The 12,112-nt window shown below is 35.2% G+C and overlaps 1 protein-coding gene across 20 annotated transcripts in view; it reads right to left on the bottom strand.

Moving 5' to 3' along the window:
- Positions 1-12,112, bottom strand: part of PARD3 (par-3 family cell polarity regulator) — a 452,171-nt gene that overhangs the window by 214,013 nt on the left and 226,046 nt on the right. For 9 of the 20 annotated variants that reach the window (XM_039380695.1, XM_039380704.1, XM_039380696.1 and 6 more), the window contains 3 exons: positions 5,107-5,198; positions 2,232-2,243; positions 2,009-2,092 (listed from right to left, as the gene is read on the bottom strand). In XM_039380695.1, coding sequence (XP_039236629.1) covers positions 2,009-2,092; positions 2,232-2,243; positions 5,107-5,198 — 188 coding nt within the window. The remainder of the gene's footprint in view (positions 1-2,008; positions 2,093-2,231; positions 2,244-5,106; positions 5,199-12,112) is intronic. The other 11 variants (XM_039380698.1, XM_039380697.1, XM_039380712.1 and 8 more) reach the window with 3 other exon arrangements.

The raw sequence follows: 12,112 nt of genomic DNA, 5'->3' as shown, positions 1-12,112 counted from the left end.
TTAAAATCAATCCCAAGCCATGAACTCTACTTTTCTTTCACTAGAATAAAGAGAGCATGGGAGAAATGTTTTGGAAATATTGGAAATCCTTCCCAACTTTGCTTTTCTACGCTTTTGAGAAATGGAACAAAATGTCTCCTCTCTCCACCAGATTATTCTGTGGAGGGTCGAAAAAATTCACGTGGTAATTACATGTACACCCATTTTTCTGTGAAGTGAGTTCTAGTATTATGAAGAAAAAGGGGATGCGTTTTATTAAAAAAATGATTTTCCTTGTAACAGAATTTACTTCTCCAGTATGTCCTGATTCTAACCATCTATATTTCAGATTGAATTCCCTGTAATAAAACTTTATCATATAATTACGCATGGCATCGTTAGCATCCTTTAAAAAGAAGTGAGATATTTTATTTCTGTGTTTACGGTTTTTTCATTTAACATGCTCTCATTATGTATAAACAAGTTTCAGACTTGACAACCACACGAACAGCCTGGATTGAATTCTACTTGAGTTAAAATTCTTATTCAAAGTGTCAAAATACATATTTTAACATCAGTTTTACTAAATAAGTACTTAGAAGGCAGTCAATGTTCTTAAACCGGTCTTTTCCTTGGCCTTGACACTGTATAAATCCCAGATAACTGTGTGAACATTTCAACCATTTCTAACTCTATGGGATTTACTTCTGAGTATGTTTGAAGTACTGTTCACTTATGCCCTTTCCATCCCCACACTGAATTCACTGAATTTCAGATTATGAAGAGAAGAATTTATCACTTCATGGAAGTTTACTCTTAATACTTGTAGTCCCCAGAGAAAGTAGCCTTAAAGTAAAAATAAAATTACATTTTCTTGTAATACATGTCAGACTATGAAAGCATTGGGTTTAAAGTAAAAACCGCAAATAAAGCTCTTGTACTGTGTTTAAAATCCTATGAAGGTATTTGGTATAGAAGGAAAAATACCTAAAATACTAAAGCCTTTTTTAAAGTAGGATATGATTATTTGAGAAACATACTTGTATAGCAAGTCAGGTTTGCTCTTAATTATAAAACTGAAATTACTGCTGGGATGACAGATGTGAGAACATAACACTCCTTCATGTCTAATGAAAGATTAGTTTTAACATGTGTATTTGTTCCCCTTTTCCTTAAAGAGGTAAAAAACAGTGTATACTTAGAATATGCAACGAAAATAAAATTTGCATATATTGTTGAAGAATTATAATTTTTCAAGATAATAAAAAACATCCACCACTAATTACTACAAACGTTTAGTTATTTTTCTGAGATTGTTAATAACCCTAAATGTTAAAACTCTACTTTAGTAAAGGAAGCATTAGAGATTATATATTCTATTAATAACATCCACCACATCATATTTTTTAACGTAAAGGACTTTCTTTACAATTTTTTTCTTTGTAAACAATCCAACTTCAAGAGTTTCAGTCTATCATACAATAAAACAGCTTCACCTTTCCCAAAACCAGAATGTTTCAACTGGTTTTGCTACTTCATTTTAACCCCAACAGATGGGACACATGAAATTTCAAAAGCACGGTGATTGTTTTCTCTCCCACTCTTATCAAGCACGGGCGTAGGATGCCTCTAGTTTAGACTCCTGCTGTTATTTGGAAACTTGTGGCTCGAAACAGCAAGGAAACGTTGCATAAATATCCACTTGAATTAAGGCAGAAGTTCATAATTTTTAAGAGTCCAAAAGGACTCTTAAATGTCTTTATCCTTAAACTTCCCCTGAGATTACAATAGAATCTCTATTAAAACAACACAGTTCTAACTCTTTTTAAGCAGGGCCTTTGAATTATAGAGTCCATTATAAGCACAGAGACAGTAAACTTGCATTTCTTCCTGTCTTAATCAACGAGACTGCCTTTTGAAAAACAGACAATACTCTACTGAAGGCAAAGGCACACAATATAAAAATTAAGGCAACCAAGATAAAACACAGCAAGTTACAACTCAATTAAAATCCTACACGATACGTTACCTTCCGCCTCGGGCACTGAAAGGCACTACATGGATTCCCAAAGGCCCGCCGTCATTGGAGACTTCTACGAGCTTTACCATATCACTGTGAGACAATGACGAATGAGGGAATATGAACATGTACCGTGAAGGAACCGAAAAACCCCACACAAACATACACAGAAAAACAAAACCATTGCAGAAATCAAGTCATGGCGATGAAAGCATTGTTGAATGCTACATACCTGAAGATTAATCTGATGGCATGAAAGGAGATCAATCATCAAAAATAGTTCAATTAATAGAACCAACACAAGCCAAAGAATTTTTTTTAAACTTAGTTTGCTACATTAAAATAGGTCTCATCATCATCATTGCATGCAGATTTCTTCATTTCTTTCTTATTCTAAAGTTAAATTTAAATTTAACTGTTGGGACCATTGAGCAGAAATACCCCAAATGCCACACACAATTTTTCCTCAGAAGCCTAAAAGCTGATCATAGCACTAGCACATTTTACTTTTTTATCTTAGAGCCGATGCTAAATCTTAACATTAGCTTTCACATAACTAAGAAATAATCAAATGAGAATTATTAAATTTCTAATTGGCTAAATTATTGCAGTTTTGCAACACATTAATTTGTTTTATTGTAATTCCTTTTCTTTATTAGAAGACTGCTGTGTTTCCTTACTGGGCAAAGCTTCCAAAGTAAGATTTAACTATAACATTCAAAACCAACCAGATGTCCCCTGAAGCAACCATGCATCTAGTTTCAAATTATACTTTTTTGCTGTAGTGAGGGGAAAAAGCGGAAGAGGAAAATACAGGTTCAGAAAGAAATTGTAGAAATAGATTGAGACCAAATCTATTAATGTGTTTGAAACATGCCCACATCTGGAAAGGTGGAATATAGCTCATGAACCATAAAGAGCTATAAATACACAAATGAGAAAATAATACATGAAGGCTGAACCTCTCAGTAAAACTGGAAGTGAGAGACCTGAACGGAAGCCACAATCTAAATTTGTGGCTTATGCCTCTCTCTAGTGTTACATACTTTTCGCATATTTCCTGGCTATATATATATATATATTTATTTATATATACGCACACACAGTTTGTTCGTCATAAGCGTACAAATCAAATTTAATCTCGAAATGGAGCAAAGAGCAAGACCAATGCCCTGTGATGGCAGTAAAAGATTTTCTACTTCCTTCAATAAGCTCTTGATCATATGGGAGGCCATCAGGAAAGCTTACAGCTCTTAATCTGGAGTCTGAGAATAACCAGACCACGTACGGTTGGGAATTCAACAAAAATCCTGTGTTACAGTTTGGTTTACATTTCTTCCATATTAATTTTTTTAAATATATTTTTAAGGTAGCCTTTACATCTGTTGTATGTCTCAACTGATGTCTGAATTTTTACCTTGCTTTTTATACAGTGCAAATGGAAGGTCTGTCACTGTTAGCTCAAGGAAGTAATGCAACAACAGGAGAGCTGAGAGACTTCAGTCAAAAACCTGTTAGTCTTCAGACGTGGACCAGTGTTTTAAGACTGACAGCAATACAGCATTTGGTAATGTTCCCTGTCACAGTTTCTGTATAGGCTAACTTCATGTCCTTCTCACTGTACATTAAGGCTAAGTTTTCATTGACAGGTGCAAAGCAGCTCACAGGAATCAAGCAACGTCTTCGACCTCCAAAGGGAACTCTAAAAGACATCTTTTGCCATTGGTAGGCCTGTGGTTCGCTATGATCAGCTTTTTTCTGACTTTGTCATTAGCTTAGTCAGAAAATTAAGGGTTGAGGAAGACATCAAGCGAAAATCTGAGTGATTCCTGGAATTGCCTAAGTGGAAACATAGCTTAAATTAAAAAAAAAAACAAACAACCAAACCCAAAACCAAAAACCTCAGTTTTCACATCCATTCCACATGATTTAACTTGAACAGTCATTTTCCATCTTTTCAAAATGCTCATTTAAGGTCTTTCCACTCATTTTTCTTATACTTTTTCTTTCAAAAAAAATACATCCCAAATTCAAATGTTAAATTCTGTAAAACAGAAAACACAAGGAAATTATCACTTCCAAAGAGAGATAGTTTCAATTTGGATTCCTGACTTTCTCAGAAGTTTGGGCCAACTGCTTCAAACAAACATGCAAACAAGTAGGAGATCAAAATAGGAAATAAAAGAAGTAGCATATGAGGAGAAGTCAATAAGTTACTTAAAAGTAACACCACGAAGCATTAAGTTTGACAGAAGTTCTGCAAATTCTATTTAGGAAACAGCATTTGGAATTTACAATTAACAGATTAACAGATTTTGTAAATGGAACTGAGTAAAACTCACTACCTACTGCCTAAGAGATGTCACCATGATCTTTATCTACTATTTAAACCTTCTGCACCTAATTCATAACTTAATTCAAAAATATTAGGAACAGAAGACTTATTTTTATTTAAAATTTAAGTTAACCAACTCAAATGATTTAAGAGCAGAACGGATATTTGCTCATTAATTCCATAGTAAGGTATGGATCAGTTCTTTGCAATGAAATGCAAAAGGTCAAGCTTGTTGTATCTTTTGATGAAATAAAATATCATTTAGTGTAACTGAGTTTCTAAATTAGGAGCAGCTAACAAAACATCCGTTTTGATCCATTCATAAAGTATAAGGTTTTGACCATAAAACGTGTGACCCCCCACAAGCATCTTCCCAGTAGACTGTGAACTAGTGACAGGAATGAAGATTTTCCCCTTTGAAATTCTTGCCTGTTGATCTATTTGTACTACCACTGACCCTATCCCTTCTGTCAAGTTTTCAAAGTTCCATCAAATAAGCATCTTCTTTGAGGCAGAAAATCTACTGTAGCATCAGCACTTATAAATGTCAAGTTTCCAATGCTCATCTTTAACACAGCTTTTTTAAACTGTTTAAAATCTGTTTTAAAAGGTCCGTGAACCCAATTGTTTAAAACCAAAATGACACATGACCTAAAAAAGATTGCCCCACTTTCTTAAGAGCAGTATCACTCATACTATTTTGAGTACTTTGCTAGTCTATGTTCAATCTTCATACTCATCGTTAAAACAATATGTTCTGCCAGTAACTTACTCCAGGGAAAAATTCGTAGCATTTTCCAAGCCAGTGTCTGCATGTCCAACAGGCTCAACTCTGCTGTTGTCCTCCTCTGTTCGATCTTCATCCTAGATATTGAAAAAAAAAAAAATCATTTAAACCTGGATTTAATAGCTTAACCGATTTTAGTAATGACATTTTACCATTTTCAGATTATTGGGGTTACCACATGTGCAGTGAAAATGTTGTGCTTCCACAACTACAAAAATCTTTCCTTTGGTGTCTGAAACTGTTGTAAATTTCGTCACTTAATGCATTTTTGTATTGATATTTGTAATTTAGTCAGTTTTATATCATAATTTTACTACAGTTATAAAAGCAATGCTACAGAAGCTATCACAGTCAGCATTTTTTTAAAAGGTAGCAAAAAATCAGCTGATGGTCAGCAGTGTTTGGGGAAACTCCTCCCAGGCTCTCCCTAGGCAGGTTATTGGGGGCTTGACTGAACATACAAGGCAGCTCACTGAGGATCTTTTACAAAGACTTAAAAACAGTATAAGAAAATGCAGCTTCTTTAATTCCATAAAGCACCAAGACCTCTTTAAACATTTTATCACAGCCTTTATTAATAGCATGCCAGAAAAGACTGACATCAAAGAGGCTCTAATGCTAACCAATTGATTTTATTTTTAATTTCACTTTCCAAAAAGTACATACATTATTCACCAAATGTACAACTTTAATGTCAAAGTTGTGAATGCTGTACTTTCAAATTTAGATCAGGGTAATTCAAGGACTTCCAGTCAGAAGATCTAAACCCACTCTTATACCTATGTTAATTATCAGAAGTTTATACTTTTCAATACTCATGTAATCAAACAGAAAATATTATGAAGTGTGAACAGTAGGTTTTAAACACAGATTCTAGAACCAGAGTCAACAGGTCAGTAAAATAACTTGTGATAGGTTATGAGTTTAGCACACAGAGTCAGACAACTTATTAAATTATTAAAGAGATATTAAAGGCAGGCAGAGACAGTTGGTAATGTTCAATTGACATTTTCACAGAGAATCTGAAAAGCAGGAGGCTGGATGTGTGAAGCTTCCATGGACTGTAGATAAGCCTTGTGCACCCTGGATAGCAGCACACTGCGTGAAGCCAAGGTACTTGAAGATTGATGATCCTGTGTTTTGAGAGGCTTTAATGCACTTCCTTGTCATCTCTCTCTGTTAAGCACTAGGTAAGTATACATTTCAAAGGTTAACCAGCATTTTGAACCTGCCTAGAACGGCAAGAATCCAAATTAAGGGTTTTCCATATAGTAAAAGTTGCTTACAAAACCAATATAAACGATAATCCATATAATTCATAGATACACATAAGCTAGTGTTTACCTTTCTATATTTACTGATTCCAGCCAAAGTTGTATATGTACTTTATGCATATATATTCTATATGTTCTATATGTACTAAAGTTTAAAAATTAATGTATATTCAAATCTCCATGACAATTCTCATTTTTGCATGTGACAAAGTCACATGCAAAGTTCATAAAGGAAAATCAGAACATTTGGAGGTGTTTCACACTGAAAAGCATTCCACCTTGTTTCATACAGCATCTTGCAGATCACTGTTGCCATGAGTTTCTTGTTTTGAAGTTAGGGACAGTGGTGATTGTAGAAAACTACAGAACTATTTTTATTGCACTGAAGCTATTATCTGCAAGTCTAAAGAGAATTCTTTTCATCAGAGTTGCTGATGAAACCCAATTTTGAAATTTACTTATGACAAAAGACAGATGAATGTGACTTTGTTAATACAATGTTTCTGGCAATTTTCCATGTGTGGTCTTTTTAAGCAAACATACCAGAAGTGTATGTACATGTAAGAAGAGACTGAAGTAACACTCTATCTATTAATAGATATGTTTCTGCTAAAAAATAAATTACTGGCTTCATGTTGTGCTATTTTAGCAAAACATCTATATATGTGCAATGTAACCATCATTCATTTAGTACCAGTTGGGTTCTACACTTTATCACCTTTCAGCCCCACAAGCTTTTCCCTTGACTAGTTTAAAGCAAGTCTGTAAACAAAACTCCCCTTGCCCCACTCAGTCTATGCAGCAGTCCTTCGGACTTGCTCTTCATAGACCCACTTTCAGTGCCCTCCTGGGACACAGCCTGCTGTGCAAGACTTGAGCTAAATCCTTGCAGAAACCCTTCTTTCCAACACTTCCCAGCCCTGACAGTATCTTTGCTCTTGTTCTCATCACCTCCTAATGTCTGCCCAGACCTAAGCCTCTTCACTTGTACATTCTGTTTCCTTTCTTTCTGTCCCACCTGGCGGTCCAGAGGTTTATTCTGCCAAGGCACTTAGTGCCATGGTCTAGTAACCACGGTGGTAGTGGATCAAGGGTTGGACTTGATGATCTCAGAGGTCCTTTCCAACCCAGCTGATTCTATGATTCTACGAAGGGAAGAAGCATCCCTGTACCTGACCTCGAGTGCATCCAGGTCAAAGGAAACAGCCAACTTACCTGTTTCCTGCCTATATCTACCTTTCAATACGAGGATATAAAAAATTTGAAACTGCAAATCAAAAGCTATGTAAAACAGATGCTATCTGGCACCATCACATCTACATTTTGTGCCTTTTGTATCGAGAATTATAAACACAGCAAGTTTTGGAACTGCACTGCTTGTCAGTTATCCAAGCAATTAAGAAACAGCAGCTCCTACATGCCTCTGTCTGGCTTTTCCTGGACAGCAGACAGATCTGTATCAAAAACATGCATGTGCCCATAAATAGGTGCTTAGAGGAGGAATCACAATTCTAATGAAAGCATTACTGCCATAATCAACAGATGTATGATGTACCCTTTTAAAAATCTTTAATATTACAGTAATCAGACTCTTTTCTTCTCAAAATAGCACAGATTTTGATTTACACTGAAGTGAATGGAGAGAAAAATTGGACACCTGCAGAGGGATTTGACTTTAAATTCTGATTTACTAAGAAAAGTAACTAACTAGCTGGGAAAATCTTTGCATCAGGCAATTATTTCTTTATTTGGAAAGTAGTTTTTTCTTCTGAAAGGCAAATTCCACCTGGATGAGGCAAATGAGGAAAAAGATATTTAGAAAAGCAAGAAAGTTTCTGTGAACCCAGGTGGATATCATTGCAGGTATTTCTCAAAAATACATGATTTGAGCAAACACCCAAAATTATAAGGCTTCTTTCTCTATATAAAAATACTGATTCTGACTATATCAAAAGGTACAGTAGAGCTACTAAAGACAGAATGATTTTTTTTTCCAAAATTGAAGTAAGAGTAATTAAAAAATCATTTCATCTTTACAGCACAGAATAAAATTTAAAGGACCTCTTCCAATGTACTTCTACATATCTTGATGTGTTCAGTGTAAAAATTCTCCACTGTTCTAAAAATAAATTAATTATTATTCTAAGTTCTGTAATAAAATAAATGACTCAAAAACTGGAAAAAATAACTGCTCAAAATGGACTATTATGGCTAGTAGTAGTACTTATAAAAAGGTCCATTTCACAGTTCACCTCCAGAGTGTTAATGAAATACATATGAAAAGTTGCCAATTGATTCTGTATTTTTGAAAAAAATCTCTCTATCACCTCTCAGGATTACAAAATCCTCAAAGTTAAAAAAATGATAGCAGTACTCCTGCCAACAGAACCTTATTCAATACAAATGATCCCAAATAGTTCTTTTAATTACATCTTCTCAGGTAATTCCTAAGCCAGATCTGCCTTGAGTCATTTCCAAAGCTCAAAACCCATGCTTTCCCTGTCTTATTGGATATTTTAACTTTCATTACCAAAATATAGCTCCTTTCTCGAATTAATCCACAATTAATACCAGTCACTACTTCATCTTCAAAGAAGCACTTTCCCACTCCCCTCTGCTGTTCAATACACTTCTAATGAAGTCCCCAAAACCAGAACTTCTTCATATTCCCTTGTCTTTTGATCATTATCTGTAGAAAACTCAATAGCAGCCAGGGAGTCTGAATATTTAAATTCTTATATATTTCATTTTTGCATCCTTTGTTTCTAGGTGCCTGATCTAAGAAAGTGCATATTACAATCTTCTTCAGCCAGACACAATGAGAAATGGGCTCTGAAGGCCTGTAAGGGTTATGTATAAATCTATCTACTCTGAACACTTAATCCCATCTCTCAAATTCAAAAGCAACATCTCCATTCTACCAATAATTGAAAAAAAAGGAAGCAAGGGTGTTTGGCATGGGTGGGGTATTTTTCAGTTCAGAGTGGTGTAATATTTATTTCATTATTGTTCAGAAAGTGATGGTGTATTTTAGTGACAATGGTTGTATGAAACAGAGTAACTGCTTTCAAATTACTCAAACACTCCGTGGCAAGATCTGTTCCACTGACCAACAAAACACTGATAGTGTAAACAGCAACTATCATATGCACTGAGTAGAATTACAGAATTATTTAGGTCAGAAAAGTTCTCTAAGATCATCAAGTCCAACCATTAATCAGCGCTGTCAGTCTGTAGTATATGTGCTCCAAGATGAAAGAACTGATTTTGGAACCAGATTTAGATACCCTGAAATGTATCTGCACAAGGGCAGGACAGGGAGCTCTGTCTGGGCCTCCTTTACAGTTTTTTGTGCATTTTCCCAACTCCTTCAGAAACTGGTGAGATGAGCCATAATGATTAGGGAAAGCCATGATATGCCATTATTGCTCTAGTGATCATCTTTACAAAATAACTTTGGTAAGTAATTTTTCTCAGGAATTGTTGCTTTCATCACACTCATCCAAAGGAAATACGATGTCGATACTGTTTGCATATTTTAATGTGATGAAAGGACTTACTAAAGCTGTTTACCTGCTGATGTGGCAGTATTCAAGAAGCCGCTTTTCTGAAAGTCTTGCAATGCCCAGACTTGAACGAAAGGAAAAGAGGGAATGTTTTTCTTGGCATTTTGCAATTAAACGCCAGTTCCTCCTTCAAGAACGTGACAGATTTAAACTTTAGATATTATTCTGCTGATCTAATACTGATAAGCTGTGATCATGTTATTCCTGTATCTTGGATGAACACCATATATGAGTATGTTATTCAGTCAGCTTCGTCCCTGAGTAATGGCTGTGTGGACTGAGACCTGGAGAGCAGCGCTGTGCACGTGAGGGTCGCAGTGACATTCACTTTCCCATGGAGCAGCAGACACTGGCTTGTTTGTTTTCTAGCATTTTAATTTTTTTAATTTTAGCATAGTAAGTTCCTCGCAATACCAAATTGAAAGGAACCTTATCTAACATCCAACAGGTGTTTTAGATTTTATTGTAGAGAAGGACAGATTATTAGTAGCAACAAGCTCCTGACAATAATTTTTTCCTCATCCAAGACATAAATAAAATTATGCTTATGCTATTAAAATATGCCCTTCCCTTCATCTTTGCCTTTTTATTCTCTTGCACTTCCCTGTAATGATGATGGAAGAAGAGACATATTCACTATTAGTCTCCTGGCAGCCATGTTTTATAAATGTTTGTTTGGTCCTTGCAACATAAAGTAGGTTCTCTCTCTCTCTGTATCATCAGCCTTGATAGGAAACAGCTCCTAAGGGACCTATTTTCCTGTGTCTTGACTAGCACAAATACACAAGCATCAGGCTTTTGTGCTAATGTTCTCACTTTTTGATTAACCGGCTAAATCTCCAGAGAATGGCAATTTTCAATCAAATCTGAAGAGCAGTTACAAAGATCACATGGGGAAAAAACAAAAGTTATTGAATACAAAAAATAGGGTTTCTCCCTCTTGAACACATATATATGCACAAATAATTAGGTGAGAGCTTTGTGGAATCTACATCAGTCTTATACTAGGTGTGCTGCTGTTATCAGTAATCCAGGGAGAAAGAAACCTTACATGAAAACATCATCCACTTACACAAAAAAAATGTGCACAAAAAAATTAAATCTTTTATATATATATATATATATATATATAAGTTAATATTGTCTTTACATCTTAATATTCCCCATGTTATTCACATCCTTCTGTAGACGGTCATCCTGCAATTGGAAATGGCAATATTCATATAGTTTTTATATGCCTCACTACTCTAAAATGAAATTTGCCTTGCTCAGTCAAATCAATGAATAGATATCACACAGACAGAGAGGAGTGAAGAATGGAAGGGATTTTCCAGGTCTCTGATGAATATCAAATTCATCCCCTGCTATCACAAGCAATCATCTCTTATTTCCCATTTATTAAACTGATCAAGCTGAGCCTTAAACCTGGTTGGCTTCGTGATAGCACTATTTCTGTTGTGAAGCACCTTAACAGGAAATGTTTTTATAGATTTAAAGAGAGATGAATTTGATTTCCTATTGTCCAAAAAGCAGAACACCAGATAGCCAATGAATATAATTTGATACAACTTTTCTTTGACAAATCTATAAAACAATTCATTCAGTTTTGACTAACATTTTCTCATTCATAATGACTCCTCTTTAAACATGTATTAAAAGCCTTGTAATGCTAATAACGTCTGAACAAGTCCTTTAGTACCCAATGACTTTGTAGCAGGTATCAGTGTAGAAGTTTACTGAAGTCAGTAGTCTTTAGGGGTTCAACAACCTGTGATATATTACTGAAATGACACACATATGTTCTGTAACAATTTGGTGGCACATACCTCTATCACATCCCTAGCCAGGCTAGTGGCAGGAGCACAACACAAATATTGCTTGGCCATATAACAGAGCTTCCACTAAAACAGCTTTTTACTAGATTATGCTGCAGTTCATTCTTTTTACAGTAGGCACTGCAGACAGCACTTCTCAGCATGAGAGCCTTTTAAGAGTTTGGTAGGTTAGAGAAAAGGTTTTCCTGATAGTGAATTTAACCTGGGTCATTCTGATGGTTCTGCTTCTTCACAGTAAAGAAAATCTCAGATATGATCTTACAGCGGTAGCTTGTCAACAAACAGAATAAAATGCATTAGAACTCAAAGAGGTTTT

Source organism: Pipra filicauda, unplaced genomic scaffold (assembly GCF_003945595.2).
Source record: "Pipra filicauda isolate LSUMZ 115617 unplaced genomic scaffold, ASM394559v2 scaffold1_size10287979_pilon, whole genome shotgun sequence".
NCBI lineage: Eukaryota > Metazoa > Chordata > Aves > Passeriformes > Pipridae > Pipra > Pipra filicauda.
The sequence above is the reverse complement of the archived record's forward strand: the minus strand, read 5'-3'. Positions and strand labels throughout refer to the sequence as shown.